Source organism: Thrips palmi, unplaced genomic scaffold (genome assembly GCF_012932325.1).
Source record: "Thrips palmi isolate BJ-2018 unplaced genomic scaffold, TpBJ-2018v1 HiC_scaffold_15, whole genome shotgun sequence".
Lineage (NCBI taxonomy): Eukaryota > Metazoa > Arthropoda > Insecta > Thysanoptera > Thripidae > Thrips > Thrips palmi.
Genome location: NW_023144624.1, coordinates 9,365,093 through 9,384,616, shown reverse-complemented (window position 1 = coordinate 9,384,616; position 19,524 = coordinate 9,365,093). Strand labels below are relative to the sequence as shown.

General features: G+C 62.5%; 1 protein-coding gene across 2 annotated transcripts; it reads right to left on the bottom strand.

Annotated features, from left to right (window-relative positions):
* Positions 1-34: 34 nt before the first annotated feature.
* Positions 35-18,816, bottom strand: LOC117641727. 2 transcript variants are annotated; one of them, XM_034379302.1, is made up of 7 exons: positions 18,668-18,816; positions 6,313-6,404; positions 3,244-3,412; positions 2,613-2,670; positions 1,713-2,034; positions 707-998; positions 35-510 (listed from the first exon to the last, which is right to left on the bottom strand). In XM_034379302.1, the coding sequence occupies exons 1-7, from the start codon at positions 18,780-18,782 to the stop codon at positions 212-214; spliced, it is 1,347 nt and encodes a 448-aa protein (XP_034235193.1). In that variant the 5' UTR covers positions 18,783-18,816; the 3' UTR covers positions 35-211. The 2 variants fall into 2 exon arrangements, with proteins under 2 accessions (XP_034235193.1, XP_034235194.1); XM_034379303.1 differs by having other exon boundaries at positions 373-510; positions 675-998.
* Between the last annotated feature and the right edge of the window lie 708 nt (positions 18,817-19,524).

Sequence of the window (19,524 nt, the reverse complement as noted above, 5' to 3'; positions counted from 1 at the left end):
TAATACTTTGTCGGAATACGTACGACTTTCCAAATATAAATATCACGACATTTTATTATTAAATCAATACATACATCAGTCAACCACACAACTCAACCGTGTGGAAATTATTCGCGTTTACTTAGCATCCGATGAATCACTTGATTGTCCACATCTGACGCAAAAGACAAGGGGCTGCACCACGCCTGGGGCGGCGGGGCGGCCTGGGGCCCTACAGCGCGGTGCGCTCGTTGTACACGATGACGGCCTCGTTGTCCACGAGGGTCTCCGTGTCGGTGGCCACCTTGTCCAGGAACTGGCTCCTGGACTTGCTGATGGCGATGATGGCGGCCTCGTCGTGCCGCATTCGGTTCTTCCGCTTTTTGCTGAAGTTGACCTTGGCGTACAACTGGTCCAGGTCCTCCTCAGACGCGATGGGCCTCTGCTTGTTCCTCACACTGGAAGGCAGCGACCGAGTGCGAAGTGCTTCTGAGAGGCTGTCGCCGTCCAGCGAGCCAGCGTCATCCAGGACTGAGGGACAAAAGGCGCGCCTCCATTAGAAAACTTGCTCCTTGCCGCCCACTTTTGGAATGATAACAAAAATCAGAATAGCGGCCGATCTGGACCAGCGTGGGACCTCTAAATAGCGGCTTAAGCGCTGGCACCAGCTCGCTACATTTCCGGTTTGAATTTACCTAAGGTTCATGCAGGTGGATCCGACTCTTACCGCTGCTGGAGGCGTACTGGGCCGACGCGGCGGCGCCGGGGCCCACAGAGGCGGCACCGGCGCCGGGGTTGAACTCGCAAATGTCCGGCAGGAGGAACTCCGGTGGCGGCGGCGGCAGCACGGCGGAGTGGCGGGGCGTGGCCGGGCTGCAGCCCGCCGAGTAGCTGCCCATGGAGCTCACCACACTGAGGGGGCGCCCCGGGTGCCGGCTCGGGCCGTAACCCGCGCCGTGGGCCCCGCCGTGCACCGCGCCGTGTGGGTAGCCGCGCCGCCCGCCCTGAGACACGGGGCTCTGGAAGCAGGTGAGAGAAATGTGTCAATCGGTGGAACCGGGTGGGTGGACGAGACTTCCTGCGGACGGCGGCGTTACTCGAACGCATTCGCCACCACGGCCTCCATGGCGTCGAGGAGGCGAGTCGGGGACCAGCGCCCCGACCCGAACTGCATGGACATGGGCAGTGACGGAGGCGATATTGGAGTTGCTTCACCTCACCTCGCCTGTTTCACTAGTATTTCACCCCCACCCCGTCCCAGTGGCGTGACTGCAGCCCATTCTCCCTCTCCGTCGCACACGATACCGCATCGCCCGGCATCGCCATTTGCACCCCTCCCCGCTGACGCCGTTGACTGCGTGTTGCTGCACACCCTGCACACGGTGCCGAGGGAAGGGCCCCCTTGTTACCGTGCGGTCGACGTCGTCGTTCTGCGCGCAGTACCGTCGGGACGATCGGGGCGAGCAGCAGCCCAGCAAGAAGTGAGAGCCGGTGGCCGAAGCGTCTCGGAGCCAGGCAGCGGCCGCAGCGGCGAGTGCCACGGACTCGGCCATGCTCCTCGGGCGCAAGGCAGACAGGCGCGGCTCGCAGCGGCAGCAACGCCAGCAACGCACAGCAGCGCGTCTGTTGACGACGGTCCACTGGCCGTGTTCGCTCGCTCAGCGCCTGCCTGCCTCGGCCCAGCGTCTGCGACTGTTGGCTGCTGTTGGGCTGTCTGCACCGAGAACACCCACCTGCTGAGCGAGCTGCAGACTGATGGAGCGGTGCACCGCCGGGCTGGGCGAGGCCGAGGCCGAGGCCGACGCCGACGCCGCTCTGTGCATGGCCTGCAAGGCGTCGCGCTGCAGGGGGTCCGCGACGATGGTGTCCCCGTAGACCCAGGCCTGCGGCGGGGGCGTTCCCGGCACGGGGGAGCGCAGCCCCGCGGGGGGCGTGGACGTGCCCCGGGGGGAGCAGTCGCCCCCGCTGCCCCCGCTGCCCCCGTGAGGGGAGCCCAGCAAGCGGCTCTGGTAGGCCCAGCGGCCGGACACGGGCGACGCGAACACCGCAGACTCGCTGGAACAGAAACCGAGGGTGGTTGGAATGGGAGTAAACCCACACGTACTGTCATCTGAACGTCTGAGTGGTGTGTGTGTGTGTGTCTGAGTGTGTGTCTGTGTGTGTCCAGCGTGCAAGGCCCGCAGACACTCCGTGTGAGTACACCCGGGCGAAATTATTGAGCCGAAGCGGCGGCCGCAACCCGCAACTCGTGCAAGCGACCGCCCCTATCACCTCAGTCCGCCCACACCGCCCACACTGGCATGTGTGGTCGGCGCCCTCCCCCACCCCTTCCCCCTTGTCGATACGGGGAATAGCGGCGGGAATGCCAGGCACGCATGGCAGCGCGGGCGGAGCGGGGTGCGAGGCGGGGCCGGGAAGGGGATGTTTTTCGCTCTGGAAAGTAATATTTTATGTTGAAAAACCAGTGCAAACACATTCCAGGCCTTCTGGAACACAGCAACCCCCGAGAAATAAAGTATAAGCGTAACGTGTGTGCACGGGTAAGTGGGTGTATGATGTGAGTGTACGTGGGTGTGTGTGTGTGTGTGTGTGTGGTGTTCGCACGACGCGGGTGGGGGAAAGAGTTTTCTTACCTCGGCATTACTGGCTGAACGGGCCGCGGCTCCGGGGCACACTCTCCCATACGGACACCTGGGGCAGGGAGGAGACGCCATTACTCACTGGATGCAAATGCAGTAGCAGAGCTAGAAGATTGTCCTCCGAGCTGTCCGCCCCGCCGTCGCGCGAGGCGCGAGGCACGCGAGGGAAGCGCGGCGCGGCGCAGCGCCCCGACGGGGACGCGACGGGGACACGCCATGACAGCAGGCCGATGCCGCGCGGGGGCACGGAGGCCCCGTCGCTGTCCCCCTCCCACCCATACGGGAAACAGAGAGAGAGACTTATACCGCACGGAGTGAGTGAGCGGCAAGGCGGCGACGAGTCACGGCCGCCGGGCTCGTCTCTGCGACGGGGATGCGCGATGCGCGACAGGAGGGTTCAACACGATTATTTCATCTGCGACACGACACGCGGGGCGCGCGGGGCCGGCCGTCGACGCAACGTGCTACGTGCTGGAGAGCTTCATTTCCTGGCGGGGATCGAAGCCGGACCGTCCGCCTGTCCCCGCCCGTCCAGTCCACCCCTTAATCTTTCCATTTCCAGGTCCGCCCCTCCTTCACTTCCCACCCTTCCCCGCACGGCGTGCGGCCGGTGCGGCGTACTCACGGTACTGCTTGTCGCGGCGCAGGACGCACAGCCTCCAGACGACGGCGGCCACGACCAGCATGACGATGAGGGCGCCCCCGGCCACCCCGCCCACCACGAGGGGCAGGTGCTCCCCGGACACCCGCCAGGCCGACCAGCCGCCCGCGCTGCCGCCCGCCCCGTCGCCCTCCTGCAACAACAACAAAGGTTTATGGTTTACGGCCCGCGGAACAGTGGAGTGCACCTGCAACCTGCAACCGAGAAGGAAGAGGACCGCGGCGAGTGCTTCGCGCGTTGGTTCCACAGTGTCACTCGCTCAGTCACTCGATTTGCGGGGGTGAAAATGGCGCGGCTGGGCTCATTACTCGGCCCCGCATGCGGCAGGGCACTGCAGGGCGCAGGGGGATGTCCGCGTGCCGCGTCTGTGTGTAAGGGGCTCGCTGCACCGCTGCACTGCGGGGGCAGGGGGCTCTCGAGGAGAGGCGTGGCGAGGCCGCACTGCAGGACAGGCAGGCAGGCAGGCAGGCGTCGAGTGCTTCACAAGGGTACCCCAGGCGCTTAGCGACCCTCAGTGAGGGCCCAGCCTGGGCCCCGGGCACGGCCCCGGCCCCTCACCGGCCACCTCACATTTAAAAGGCAAGGAACGCCAAAGGGGCGCGGCGGCACAGCCTCGGCAGCCTCGGCGCAGCGAAGAAGAAGAAGGGGGAGGAGAAGAAGAAGCGCAGCAGAGTGGCGCGGCGCAGCCGGCGCAGCTGCCTTGCCTGGTCAAAGCGGCGCCGAGGCCCACGCCGCTTTTAGAATACTTGCGCAACTATTTTTTGAAGCCGTTTCGGCAAGGGCCAGGGCGGAAACTACGAGACAACACTGCGCCAGCGGAAAACTTGGCTTGCTGTACTTTGACACGAGGACCGCCAGTCAGGGCATGGCCAGGGCATGGCCGCCAGGGCTAGCCGGGACACTCACACTTTTGTTTTCGCCATGCCTCGGCGGCTGAGGGAGCGAGGCCGGAGGGGAGGGGGAGATTGAAACCCAGGACGCCGATGACCTGCTCTGTCCTACCTCCGCCTCATTCGACGTCTTTTCAGGGAGGCCGGAGGGGAGGGGGAGATTGAAACCCAGGACGCCGATGACCTGCTCTGTCCTACCTCCGCCTCATTCGACGTCTTTTCAGGGAGGCCGGAGGGGAGGGGGAGATTGAAACCCAGGACGCCGATGACCTGCTCTGTCCTACCTCCGCCTCATTCGACGTCTTTTCAGGGAGGCCGGAGGGGAGGGGGAGATTGAAACCCAGGACGCCGATGACCTGCTCTGTCCTACCTCCGCCTCATTCGACGTCTTTTCAGGGAGGCCGGAGGGGAGGGGGAGATTGAAACCCAGGACGCCGATGACCTGCTCTGTCCTACCTCCGCCTCATTCGACGTCTTTTCAGGGAGGCCGGAGGGGAGGGGGAGATTGAAACCCAGGACGCCGATGACCTGCTCTGTCCTACCTCCGCCTCATTCGACGTCTTTTCAGGGAGGCCGGAGGGGAGGGGGAGATTGAAACCCAGGACGCCGATGACCTGCTCTGTCCTACCTCCGCCTCATTCGACGTCTTTTCAGGGAGGCCGGAGGACAAAAAGGGAAAAAAAGGGCGCTTTCAGGTAAGGGCGCAGGCGAGAATAGCCCTGGACCGCGGGGGGCCAGAGCGGACTCCGGTATGAAAGACGGGGAACAGGGAGTGGAGCAGCAGCAGCAGCAGCGGCGGCAGGAAGCCCGTAATGGTAATGGTAATGAAGGATAGGCCACCCGTCCCGTAGGCGTGCCGGCGGTTTGCCTACCCGCCGCACTGCAGGGGCGCTGGCAGGAAGACGGCCGGGCCAACACCGGCGATATTTCTCCTGTTTTTACGGTGTGGCGTGGCGGGGTGGGGTGTGCCATGTCGCATCATTGGTCTTGATTAACGTGGTGTTCGTCCAGCCGTGGCTGGAGAGTGTGTACGTTATTGGGGGGAAGGTGCCGTGATCGGGGAGGGGCAGGTGGGGCGGGGTGGGGGCGGAGTCACCAGGGGGCGCTTAAACCCCGTGCGGCCAGCTCGACCGCAGCACAATAAGTCACAGAGCCCGACCCCTGCCCCGCCGCACTCGGCTGTGCCCCCACGTCCCCGCGGATCCAGCGGCGACCACCAGTTCGATCCCAGCTGCCGCGCTGCCGCCTCAGTGCAAAGCCGATTTGCAGCGCGGGGGAGTCGAACCCGAGTTCCCGCTGCCCGGCGTCCCCATTTGCATCTTATTGCCCGAGTGGAATAAACATGACACTCCGGTGGGCCGGTCCGTCCAGCCCGGACGATGGCCGATCGACGCGGCCGTCGGCCACGGCCTTGCGCTTGCGGTCCATGTCCGTGGCGGTGAAGGTCGCCGTGCGTGCGGGGTGCGGCCCACTGGCTCACTGCAGAACGGCAACACAAACACGCGGCGGGGCTTCAAAGGGCGTCGCGGTATACGGCCGCCGCGCCCTGCGCCCTGCGCCCTGCGCCCTTCGCCCTGCGCCCTGCGCCCTGCGCCCTGCGCCCTTCGCCCTTGCGCCCTGCGCCCTGCGCCCTTCGCCGGCCCTGCGCCCTGCGCCCTGCGCCCTGCGCCCTGCGCCCTGCGCCCCCGCAGCGCGGCCTGCCTGCCTGCCCGCCCGGCCCAGTTCATGAATTAAAGGGAGAGCAAAAAGGGCTTAGGGGATTAGGGCGCGGCCCAGGCCCACGTTGGCAGACCGAAGGGCCCAAGAAGGCCTTGTCCCGGCCCTGCCGCCAGCCCTGCCGCCAGCGAGCAGAAAGGCTGGCCGGCCTATTCTTTCTCGTGACGCGGGGCGCGGGGAGCAGACGACGGCCTCGTCATCCGATTAGGACCTCACGCCTGCTTCTTGGCCCGCCTCGCCTCGCCCGGCACCACCCCCCACCCCCACCCTGTGCGTGACTAGGCGCGTACAGCCCCCCGGCACCGCGGCAGGGCTAATAAGAGCAAAATGTGGAGCCAATTTCCACTTTGCAGCACACTGGCCGCCGCACCGCGCAGCACGGCTCCATTCCCGCCACCCACCACACTGTACACTGTGCGCTACTCACCTCGGGCCACATCTTGGCGGTCAGCGTGACGGACTGCTGGAAGATGGGGGCGCGCACGTAGTGGCCGCGGCTCTCGCCCGACGGGGCCTCATCTGCAACACCAAACACACACACACGCACACAGTGTTAGCTCGCTCTGTAATCACGCCACGCCACGCCCCCGGAGCCCGGACGGGCCGGCCCGGGCCCTGGACTACCCTCGCACCCTGGCCTGGCACCCTGGCCCTGCCCGGAAACGGCCCGTCGGCGCCCGGCGCTCGTCACAGAGGCCGGCTGGGCACCATCAGCAGCCTCAGCAGCATGCGTCCGGAGTTTCCGGTGGAGGGACGCGCGTTTCTTGCGCGCAAAAACGACTTCCTGCGGCGCCCTCCCTCCCGCATGCTGGCCAGCTCCGGCCAGCTCGGCCTGCTCGTCCCGCACCCTGCCCGGCCAGTGCTCGCCGTGGGGCGCCGCCGCCTCCTCCTTCCTACTTCCCACTCCTTTCTCACTTTTCCCCCTTTTTTTCTCGCAGCCACGCTGCGCCAATTAAATACCGAGCCCGGCCACACGGAAGTTGTCGGCGCCGAGAGTTGGCCGAAGTGCGCGGCGCGGCGCAGACTGAAGCAGACTGGGCCAGACACTGTTTTTGCAGGTTGCTCTAGCCTCGGTCCGGGCGACGGTACTACCCAGCCGAGCTTTACAGCCAAAATTTTTCATGACTCATCACCCCCGTGGGAGCAGGGACCGGGGCAGCACGCAGCTGCAGGTCGCAAAAAGACGGCGAAATAAAAGAAAAAGGAAGAAGAAAGGACAAGGAGCGGTCCACGGCGAAGGTAGGTAACCAACCGGTGTAGCGCAGTCTCGCCTTGCGCCGGGCGGAGCTGCGGGGGAGGAACATCGCGACAGGCACTGCCAGGTCCTGAATATTCCTGCAGTATATCGTAGGCCCGACCCAGCCCAGGCCCAGCCCCAGCCCCAGGCTCGCCCAGGTTGGACATCTTCGTCTCGGCCGGCTCGGCGCCCAGCCATAAAGTAAGGCCGCAGGGCGCGACGGAGCAGCGGCTGTGGCAGCGGGGCGGGGGAGGTCCCCGGCGGTCGCCCCGCCGCCGCAACGTCCCAGTCCATCTGATAAGACGCCGACCCCGACCCCCGCGCCGTCAAGTAGGGCACGCCAGCCGCGCCGGCAGCACAGGCAGCCTAGGGCACAAAGGGAGACATTGTGTGCGTCGCGCAGCAGCGCAACCCCAATCTGAATGTGGCCGTGCCGTGCCGCGACACGAACCCCAATCCGAATGGTAGCGCCGCACCGCCGCCGCCGCCAGTCCGGGAACCCCTGCGGCGCGGCGGGTAGGCCACTCGCCCGCACGGCCGTCCGACGGGCTGCCTGCTGCACGGCGCGCTCCCCGCCCCGCCTGGCGTGCCTGGCTGGGCCGAGCGAGGTTCGAGTTGGAGGGCGAGGGCGAGGGCGGCCCGCTAACCGCCCCGTAGGCGCGGTGCCCCCACGCACGTTGCGTTATTTATTCATTCGGCCAGCCCCGCGTTCGTTGCATCCGGGAGTCTGGCGCGGCCACCCCGCGGGGGCGCGGCGCGGCCCGGGGCCTCTGGGGAGGCTGCTGCGGGGCGCGGGGCGCGGGCGGAGACAGCTAAGCGACCGCGACGTGCGCGGGGGCAGGGCGTGACGGGGGTCCGGGGGCCGCGGGGCCCGCCACTACACGCCGGAAACAGCGGAACGCAGTTCGCGGAAGTGTCGGGACGTGTCGACGCGACCGGAACGCCGCCGACGCGCCGACGCCACTGCAAAGGGTCGCCGCGGACGCCCCGCTTTTCAGGTGGGGCTCAAGGAGGGCGCTCACCGCGCTCACCGCCGAGCTCCGAGGGCCAAGGGCCGGGCTGCCGGGCTGCCCCCCGCGGCCCTGCAGGGGCCTCACATCCTGCTTCGGCCTGCATGGGCCCCGAGGGGGCCGCGTGTTTGACAGCCCAGCAGCCCTTCCAGCCCTCCCAGCAGCCCCGCCAGCCCCGCCAGCACCGCCAGCCCTTCCAGTGGCGGGGAGTGTAAACTCTGCTTTTTCATTTGGTTCCTCCTCCGTCATGAAGGGACTATCCGACCCTAAGACTACCCTGCCGGCCCGCCCTGGCCCGCCCTGGCCCGCCCTGGCCCGGCCCGCACCACCAGCACAGCCAGGCAGCCTTTGGCTCGCCTTGCCTCCTTATCTCTTGCCCACACCGAAATCCTTTCTCGTTTCTAATTCGCCGCTCGCCGTCTTGGCCGAAAAAAAACATAAAAACAACAACGCGAGCAACAACCAGCGCGACGACTAGGGACTGCGGAAAGGACCGAGAAGGACGGAAGGGTCAATAAAGAAAGAGGCCCATTACGCGACGGGGGCGGCGCGGGCGGAGCGGGGCGGGCGGCGGTGTGAATATTTAAAGCGACACGGCATTTAAGTGGTGTTCCGCCCCGCAGCCCTCCAGCCTCCCAGCCTCCCAGTGCGACGGCCAAAGTGAAAGCGCCGGCTGGCGGCGGGAGTCGAACCCGGGCCGCCAAAGTGCTGCAGCGACCGACCGCGGGCGACAAGACCGCAAAGTTGCGGTGGTGTGTCGGTGCGTCGAGCACGCACCCCGGCCGGAGTGGGGGAGTCCTTACGGCACTGACCACCCACAATGACTCAACGCGCCGCGCCACACCTGCGAGTGACACACTGTCTGGGCCCTCTGGGGCGGCAAGGCTGGCAAGGCTGGCAAGGCGGGGCTGCGTCAGAACCATTCATCACGGCGCGTTCGAGTTCGGAGGCGGTCGCTGCAGTCGCGGGCCATAGCGGCTTCGTGCTGAAACATGTTCCAGGAGCCTGGCTCGGCGCCCCGCCCCGCTTATCCGCAGCGTACACGGCCCTGAGGGCCAACGAAGCCCAAAGGCCGAAGCCCCTGCTCTGCTGCACAGTCACTGGGAAGGCCGGGAAGGGTGCTCGATATTGCAGCTTCCCCCTTCCCTTCCCTTCTCCAGGCTGCAGGCGCCCCGCCGCAGGCTTCCAGCTTCGAGCTTCCAGTCCGACTGCTCGCCACTCGGTTCGCGTGCGCCACGATGTGGCTCGCGCAGCCGAGACGCAGCCTCCATACAATGGCCGCTTCAGAAATCTTCCGCCGTGCCGGAAATCGGAATGGACTACCCGCACGAACGGGGACGGGAAGAACAAAAGCCTCTCTTCACTGCTTCCATGCATTTTTAATCCTCTTGTTCGACAGACCGACCGAGCCGGTCGCCCGAGCGGAAACCACAGTAATTACTCAGTAAATTTTACCTGGCGGTAGTCGGCGGCGCGCGTAAATGTTTGATTGACCCGGTAATTTGTTGGCAGTGTACACACAAACTTCCCCTCTCTGACGCGTGACGTCACGCGGGGGAGTACAATGGTGCCGTGGTGCCGGCTGACGGGGAGCGGGGAAACGGAGTGACGTATCAGGGGAAACTTGGGAAGACGGGCCACAGGGCGACCGCGACCACCACGGCCACCACCACGGCCACCACGCCGCCCCGCCGCCAACATCGAGGCCTGCTCGGCGGCGGACAGGCCCAGGAACGATGGGATGGCGTAAGTCTGGCCACACTGCACCGCCTAAATTCCAAATGCAAAGCGTCCTTCGACGGCCTCGAGTCCAAGACGTCCCTTCTTTTTTCCGCCATGTCTTTCCTACGCGGCTTACTGCCACACACACAGACGCAGACGACGTGCGTGCGTGCTCGACGCGCTCGCCATGTGCGAAGGCTCGCGCCGCTTGCGCCTCCTCCGACGACGAGGAGGAGAAAAAAAAACAGAGGGAAAGAAAAATATCAGAGAAAGAGAAATAAGGGAGCCAGCGTGCGAGGAAAGGCGCGAAAAGTTTGGTCTCTGCTTGGCTACATTTGCGAGGCACATCAACTCACGCGAGCGGCGCGGCGCGGCACGCCACGGCACGGCACGCCACGCGAAAGCGCTTGCCAACGATGAAGCCAATCGGCTGACAAACTTTGTATGATTCTCCTCAAACGGGCGCTCGATAGTCTCGATAGTCTCGGCAGTTTCGACAGTCTCGATAGTCTCGAACTCGTCGGCTCGTCGAGTCGTCGGGGCGGCGCAGGGCGGGCTCCGGGGACGAGGCGGCTCGGCTCCAAGCTCCAACAATTACTACAGGCCGCGCCCATATCATACGTACAACCGTAACGGGATACATGCCGGTCCACTTGCCGCGTGCATGCCTTGCTTGTAATGGATGGGGCGGCCACTTGCCAGCCATTTGGCACCACCAATTCGGAAGGCACGGACCGGCAGACAGACGGACGGACGAAGGCCCAAAAGGCCCCCGCGCGGCTGATATTCGAACCCACGCGACAATACGGGTCGCACTCCGAATCGTCATCATCATCATCGTGACGGCGATGGAGAGCAGAGTCCGGCCAACTCCGATAGGGGAGGGTGGTAGTTACGGCGTTGTTTGGACGTCCGACTGGCGGGGCGTAGCGGGGCGTGGCGGGGCGTGGCGGGGCGTGGCGGGGCGTGGCGGCGAGACAAAGGAACGCGCCAAATTCAAAAGCCAGCCATCATCAGTCCGTCGGGTAATTGGGGGCAGCAGTCCGTCGGAGGGGAAGGGGTGAGGGGGAGGGGGATTTTATTAATGGGCAGCCCGCGAGTAAAAATGTCAATAACCTGACAAAAGCCTAATGCACTCTCTTCGGCCGAGCGGCGCGGATGGTGGAAGCGCGGCTGAAAAGTGGAATAGACGGGCCGAGGACGACGTCGGGACGCGACGCTGCGCGATGCTGCGCGATGCTGCGCGATGCCCGTGACCGCGAGTGGGAGGCGGGCGGGCGCGGAGCCGCGGGCGCCGAGGAGAGGATGTTGTGCCGCGTGGCCGAGCGCGAGCGCGCCGAGCACGCGTTGCCATTTCCGGCGGCCGGCGACAAAAGCGCGACGAGCAGGTTGATGGCTCTGTCTCGCTCGCTCTCATAGGGGTGCGAGAGAGAGGGACGACTCTCAGTCGGGAAGCGGCTTGGTGCAATGGCGGCCCGCACTTAGTCGCGTTCCCTATCGCCTCGTTCGAGATTCGAGATTCGAGATTCGCGCTTCGAGATTCGAGATCCGAGATTCGAGATTTGAGATTCGCGCTTCGAGATTCGAGATTCGCGCTTCGAGCTTGGGCCTCGAGGGCTGCGGGCTGTCTGGCGGCCGATGCGTCGCGGCGCGTGCTTCTCGGAACGGGGTGGGAACAGGGGGGGGGGGGAGTATTTCGGTGGCATTCTCTTCTCTCTGGCCGCGGCGCCGCGCGGCACGCGGCAGCAGTGACCCGTGGCTATCTGTCGCTGGTGTCGCTGATGTCGCGCAGGCCGCCAAGGCCGAGCCCAGCCAGGGCCGATGGGGCCGACGGCAGGGAGCAGCCGAGGGCGGACCGGCAGGCCGGGACACTTCGCCGAGTCCGCCTTGCCCTGTCCGGCCGCCCGGTCCGTCCCACGCCCCGCGCGACAAGCAGCGCGCACATTTCAATCAGCTCGCCTCTTCGGCCCGTTCGGTTGGTCCGGCTCGCCCGTCGCGACAGAGACAGAACGCGACCAAAATGTTCCACGCGATTGCGGTTGGGGTTTTCAGCAGCTTCGCCGAGCTGGCGTGGCTGGCTGGCGCAGCTTCGCACATGGCGAGCGTCGGTCGCGGGGCCAGGCGTGCACGCCAAGTGAACTTCCAACGCGAAAAAGAAACCTTGAAAGAAACGCCTAATGAGGCAAAAGGCTGCAGATGTCGACGATGCTTAATCAACAGCGCGACTGGCGTTGTTGGGCCTCGGCTTCCCATCAAGCGTGTGTATGGTTGCCGCCAGTGACGGATGAAGTTGTTTATTTTGAGCGGCAATAAGACAACAATAAAAATAGATGATGCGTTACCCGACCAGACGGTCCGACGGGCCGACGGGCCGTCCACAGAGCCCGGCAGAGCCCCAGGCCGCCCCGGTAAAAAAATTTTAGTGCGTTCTCGTGTTTTTCTGGTGCCCCCGTAGTGCTTTATCGGCAATCGAAGGGCATTCCCAGTGCTTTTAGTGCGAACATGGAGCCGCCGTGGGCCAATTTCGTGCAATCATAGAGCATTCGTAGAGCTTTTAGTGCGAATGAAGTGCAGTGGTAGCGCAAGCGCAGCGCATTCGTAGAGCGAATTAGCGCTAGCGTAGTGCATTCGCAGCGCGCGTAGCGCAAACGTAGTGCAGGCCCCCCGAGGCCCCCCCCCACCCGCGTCCATCAGCCGGGGGCAGGGCCTGGAGCCAAATTTAAAACTTGACCGAATACACATCACCCTACAGAATTAGATTCGTCTCAAGAAGACAAAAAAAAAAATGTCAACACATATCATGGGTTAAAATGGAAAATGAAAGAATTATTGAACTTCCAATGTCTTTTTGACCTTTTTTGCACTCAAAAAAATCCAATAACTCTTTCTTTTTCCCATTTTAAGCCATGACATGTTTGACTTTTTTTGTTTGTCTTCTCGAGATGAATCTAAATCTGTAAGGCAATGTCTATTTGGTGAAGTTTGAAAAATCACTCATCTCAACAAAGTTAAAACCCCTGCAACAAAGCCGCTCTTGTCAAAATATCTCCAGCCCAAGGTGGTCCGAGGTGAGAGATTGGGTCACGGAATGGGTTTAAACATTGTGGGCTCAACAGTTACCATTAGGACCTATCAACCTAAGGGGGGGGGGTTGGGCCCGCACAAAAACACCTGAGATATTTACATTTTCTACATTTGACAAATTTAGCGGGAAAATGTCGCTTTTTGATCTTATGATAGTTTAAGTTGTTTGCTCTACTGGTTTGAATTTCTTTTTTTCTAGTCATAAAAAGGGGAAAAAAAAAATGGTGCCGACCAAGTTTTGAACGTTGCTTGGTTTGGCCTACTAAAGGGTTTTTTTGTCGAAATCATCGAAACTGTCACCCCCAAAAATAACCACCTAAGATTTGACCCTAGATTCTATCTAAAATGAGGGTAGTCATGATAATTCCTGTCAGATTGTTGCTCCCAGGGACCTTATAGTAATTGTTTATTAGAGGAGAGTAAGTGAAATGAGACCCACCCCACCAGGGACAAATCTTAGGTGGATTATTTTGGGGATGACAGTTTCGATGATTTCGACAAAATTCCTTGAGTAGGCCAAACCAAGCAACGTTCAAAACTTGGTCGGGACCATTTTTTTCCTCCCTTTTTTTGACTAAAAGAAGAAAATTTAAACCAGTACTGAGCAAACAACTTAAACTATCATAAGATCAAAAAGCGACATTTTCCCGCTAAAATTTTTCAAAGTAGAAAAAATGTAAATATCTCAGGTGTTGTTTGTGCTGGCCAACCTCCCTCTTAGTGTTGATAGGTCCTAATGGTAACTGTTGAGCCCACAATGTTTAAACCGATTCCGTGACCCAATCTCTCACCTCGGACCACCTTGGGGTGGGATATTTTGACAAGAGCGGCTTTGTTGCAGGGGTTTTAACTTCGCTGAGATGAGGGGATTTTTTAAACTTCACCAAATAGACATTGCCTTACAGATTTAGATTCATCTCGAGAAGACAAAAAAAAAATGTCAACACATGTCATGGCTTAAAATGGGAAAAAGAAAGAGTTATTGGATTTTTTTGAGTGCAAAAATGGTCAAAAAAAACATTGGAAATTCAATAATTCTTTCATTTTCCCTTTTAACCCATGATATGTGTTGACATTTTTTGTTTGTCTTTTTGAGACGAATCTAATTCTGTAGGGTGATGTGTATTCGGTCAAGTTTGAAATTGGCTCCAGGCGCTGCCCTGCGGCTGATGGACGCGGGGGGGGCGGCCTTTGGGCGGCCTGCACTACGTTTGCGCTACGCGCGCTGCGAATGCACTACGCTAGCGCTAATTCGCTCTACGAATGCGCTGCGCTTGCCTTTCCACTGCACTTCATTCGCACTAAAATGCTTACGAATGCTCTATGATTGCACGAAAGCACTACGGCGGCTCCATGTTCGCACTAAAAAGCACTGTGAATGCCCTTCGATTGCACGATAATGCCCCTACGGGCGCACCAAAAAAGCACGAGAACGCACTAAAATTTTTTTACAGGGGCGGCAGGCCCAAGGCCGTCACGTACCGGTCGGCGCGACACTCACTCACACACTCACACAGACACGCTGAGCGTTCGGCGTCGGTGGAGGGGCCCAACACACATTCGGGCCGCTGACTCACATTTTGTCGACAGAACGCATTTGCAAAGCGGCGTGTGATGCCGCACCACTCCGTTGGCATTGGCTGAACGTGCTGCATTTCGCGGAAGATCTGTCTGTCTGTCTGTCTGTCTGTCTGTCTGTCTGCTGTCTGTCGGCCTGTCTGTCTGTATGTACGAGTGCCCGTGGCGAGGCGCCATCCCGAGTGGAGTCCTCTGCCTTTTTGGTCCCGACACGAACACACACATACACACGCATACAGACGCCGTCAGAATGTAAATGTGCGCTCTCCGTGTGCGAATAATATAATTCGTGACGGAGAATTCTTCGTGAAATTTTAGGAACCCGGCACACGGCTAGATTTATACTCATCTGTGCGAGTTGCCCGTTATTTAAAGCCGCGCGTAATCTACGTTCAAGTAAAAGCGCATCACTGGCGGTGCCTTCAGCTTCCTCGCGGGCTGCCCCCTGCACCACAACGCGGTCCCCGCGTCCACGAAAGGCGCCGACGCCCACCTGGACGGCGAGCAGCAGGGCCTCGCGGTGCGCTCGGCCTGGCCCTCGCCTTGGCCTGCCTGAGGTGCGCCCGGAAGCAACACAATCTCCATGCAAATGTTGTCCATGTCATTTCCACGACGTTCTCGCGCGTTGCCGCCGTGCCGCGGTCTGGCGTGGCCCCATTTAGGAGTCCACGGGTCGGCCGAGCCTATCCAGAGGCCATAATGTCGCGTCTTCCCACGGGCTGTCTGATCAGCCAATCGCAGCAGACCGCCCCCCCCTCCCCTTCCCCCGCGAAGCCGCTGTTGCACCTGTCCTGGATCACCTGTACGACACACGGCGGCGCGATTCAAAACGCCCACACTCACTCACACACACGGACTTCGCGTCCTCCGCGACGGGCCGACGCGGACTAAGAGTTTGGCGCAGGAGTGTTTCCGCACGACACACAGACGGACAGAGACGAACGAACGGACAGACAGACAGACAGACAGACAGACAGACGGTGCGCTCGTGCCGACACTGAGGCCCGTGCGGCAATTCATCCGTGCGTCAGCCTGTACAGCCTGTACAGTCGCACACCTTCCTTCCGCGGATCGGCGGCACCATGGCGATGGCGGCACGGCGGCTCGGCGCGGAGTGGAACGTTCCAGGCGAACGTCCGGGACGCTCCGGAAAGGTCCGGGACGGGTCGACGCGGTGACCGCGGCGCCGCCGCCCTCGCCGCCCCACTGTTTGGGCCGTCTGGGCGTGCCGCAGGGGCGGCCAACCGAAGCGCGATGCGTCACAGAAGGTCCTGCCTGCGAAGTGCAGCCTGCCGGGGCGGCCTTGCCAAAGTGATTTGCACCCGTCTCTAGTCGGCCGGCAGGCCGGCAGCGCGCTTGGCAGCGAGTCAGCGGGTCCGTCGAGGGGCCGGGCCGTGCCGGCATCCAAGCCGGCATCTCCCTGACTCCCTGACCATACCCCATGCGGCATGCGGCGGCCGGGCGAGGGCCGCGGGGCCGTTGTCTCTCTCTCTCTCTCTCTCTCTCTCTCTCTCTCTCTCTCTCTCTCTCTCTCTCTCTCTCTCTCTCTCTCTCTCTCTCTCCTCACACACACACACACACACACACACACACACACACACACACACACACAGAGTGACCGCGGTAGTGGTATCTCGCATCTGCCTGCAAGCCCGCAAGCAGCAGCCAGGAAGGAAGAAGGGCAGACGGCGCGGCCGGACCGGCGCGGACGATGCAGGCGGCCAGCAAAAGTAACAAAAAACGAAACGCAAAATAAAGAAAAACGGCTCCATGACCATGACGCATAGAGACGGAGAGAGGGTGAGGATGTTTTCATCACGCCTCGCCCAATTATTAGCAAAAGTTCCACGAGTGATAAAATGGCACTGCACCATGCAAAGTGTGTAACGCGATACTATGGCGCTCCCTCGTCCCCCATCCCCAGGCCGCCCCACGCCGCGCCAGCGCTTGTATCACGTCAGCGAAAGATATTTCAGCTTGTTGTTTCATTTGGCGCTGAAAAAGGAGGAAAGCAGGGCAGCCCGCTAGCCGTGTTTCCATTCTTTTTAAAAGCAGCCCCACAAAATAATCATTTCCAGCGGGCGGAAAAATGGGCGCGCCTTGATGCGGGCATCGCGGCCTGACCGGCCTGACCGCACACACTGTGCGCGCCACCACACTGTGCGCTGTGCTGTGACACGGCCAGATTACCCCACTCGTCTCTTCCAAACCATCTACACGGCAAAAAACTAAAGGCGGCAAAACACCCCGCAAAGTGAGGCCAGAAAAAAAGGGCAGCCTTTACTGCTTGTGGGACCGATGAAAAGTTTGTCTTTTCGGCGCGAGCAAGTTACGTCGTTCCCACGTCACATTATCCAGCCTCGAGAGGGGACGAGAGAGAATAAATCTCATGCGCGGAAAAAAAAAGAAAAGTGCAAAGTTGACTCCATTTTGGCTCGGGCCCTTGCTGTTCACGGCGACAACGGCATTACACGAGGAGAAGGCGCGGGAACGTCGCGAGAACGAGGGAAGCGGGGCGGCGGCGCGCGAAGGAGAAGAAGGAGGAGTGCCCCAACTTGGCACCCCACTCAATCAGCTGATGCCATCGCACCAATTTCGGATTAGATTGCCGGGCGTGTAATCAGGAGGCACAGAAGTGTCGGAACTAGGGATCTATGGGGATGGATTCGGGGCGGCGTGACGTCACGCGGGGCAGGCGGGGCACGGGGAGGGGTATGCACACAGACGATAAGCCGTAAACGGGCGGCGACGGCCGGGGTGGCGAACTCCGGCGGGCAGGCGGCGGGCGGCATGGGCGGCTTTGCGACGGCCTCGGGGATTGAGCAAGATCGAAAGCGACGCCCTCACTCCGCGACGACGACGGCGTCCCGGTTCCGTCCGTCCTCATCACGGCCGAGGACGCGGCCGTCTTGCCGCCCGGGTGGCAGGCAGACCCGCCCGACACGGCAGTGTGACGGCACGGCCTGCCCGAAGGCTGAAGGCGCCGAGGCCGCCGTCAAGGGCTTGACGCTCACCTCGCTGGGGCTCCGCCAGACTGGCTGCGGCGCCGGGTCGTCCAGTTGCCCGTCCAGGCCGTCGCCGTGCAGGCCGTCGCCGTGCAGGCCGTCCGGGTGGCTCGCTCGGTCCGCCGCGGTCCGGGCCGCGCCGCCACACTGTGGCTGGCGGCTCCTCGTGGCTTGGCCGGGCTTGGCGGGCCTCGCGGCTCCTCGCGGTGGCCGCGGGGGGCGTGGGACTGTACTGGCTGCTCGCGGCTCAGCGGCCCCCTCCTTTGGCGCCCCCCTCCCTTCCCGTTCCTCTTTCCACTCACGTCGCCGGTGATAAGACCGAAGCGGACGTCACAGACAACGTGCCGCCGTGTGCGAGTGTGTGTGTTATTGCCCACCCACCCACACACGCGCGCGCAAACAAACACACGGACGATAGTTGGAACCGTTTAAGCGCGCGGCGGGTACAAACCTATCGCCGCCCTTGACACGCGAGAGAGAGAGAGAGAGGACGGCGTGGCGGCACTGAGGGAATGACAGAGACAGATAGCGTCCCGGGTGGCCGAGCGGGCTGCGCCGGGCTGCGCCGGGCCGGGCCCAGGTGTGCCGCTGAAGCACGCTCCGAAGGGGACAAATGCGTCCCCGCCGGCGCCGGGACTCGAACCCGGGAACCTGGAAACCCGGCATTGCCCAGACAGTGCGATTGCAGCGATGCAGCGGGCGTGGGCCGCTCCAGCCGCTCCAGCCGCACCGCGCGTCCTCACGGGCTGCGTGCGCTGTTCTGCCTTCGTCGCCCGCTGGAATAATGAACCGGTCTGTCAGTCCGTCCGTCCGACTGTCTGTCTGTCTGTCTGCCAGTCGATTTCTCGCTCGTATTTGTAATTGCAAATGCGTGCGTTCTCTGTGGTTCCAATCCGCGCAACTTGTCTTTGCATCAACAGCCGTCAGCCGGTCGGGACACATCGGGGCACAATACCGCCCCCACGTGCCCCCTCCGCCCCTCCTTCCCCGAAGCCGTACATTCGGCATCGACAGAGCAAAGCAAGCCCCGCGCGGCCCCGCCGCCCTGCCGCCCTGCCGCCGTCATGCCGACCTACCCCGAGCTGCGCCAGCCTCGGCTCGGCCACCCTTATCGCCGAGGGATTGACTGATACGGGGTGGACTCACCTCCTCTGCGGGTGTACACCCTCCACCGGTGCAGGCCGTGGCTGAGGCCGTTGCCCAGGGCGCCGTCCAGGGCGCTGTCCACCTCCGGGTCGGGGTCCGGGGGGTGCATGGCCATGTCCGGGGCCGCGGGGGCCGCGGGGGCGGCCGGCGACGACGGGGCCGCGCTCTCGCGGCTGTCCGGGTACAGCTCCCAGTCCGCCGCCGGGGCCTCGCTGGACAGCCTGGACAGCCAGGACAGCCTGGAGTCCGGGGCCGGCGACGTGGGCGCGGCCAGCCAGTCGCGGTAGCGGCCTGCGGACGGAGAGAGACAGACGACACAGATGAGTATCGAAGCAATCGAGTCGGATTCACATTGGGATGCCGATGACCTCACGAGGCGGGGGAGGCGGTCCGGATTCACATCGAGATTCTGGTGGGCACGCCCCGTCACCACAATAAAAACATCCCGTGTCGAAACGTTTTCCCCGCCGCGCAGTATCAAACCGTGTTTAAACCTCAGCCCAGCCCGGCCCGGCCCAGCCCTTTCCGGGGCAGTAATAAGCCCGCTGGAAATTGAACAAACTTGAAAGGTTAGCCCTCGCGACGCGCGACTCGGCATGAACTTTAGGCCCGCTTACTTTCCGCGATATTTTCTCAAAGGTCACGTCGCGGTGCTCGCCAGTTTTGCAGTGACGCGTCTGCTAGTGTCGTGGCGCGGCGCGCGGTGCGCGGTGCCCCGGGCATTTCACACAATGGCGGCCCGGGCATCGCCCGTCTTTCAATTAAACGCCCGTGTCATTTCGCGAGGGGCCGCGCGCCGTCTCTCTCGCACTCGTGGGGCGCACCGCATGGCACCGCACGGGTGCGAGAGAGACAGA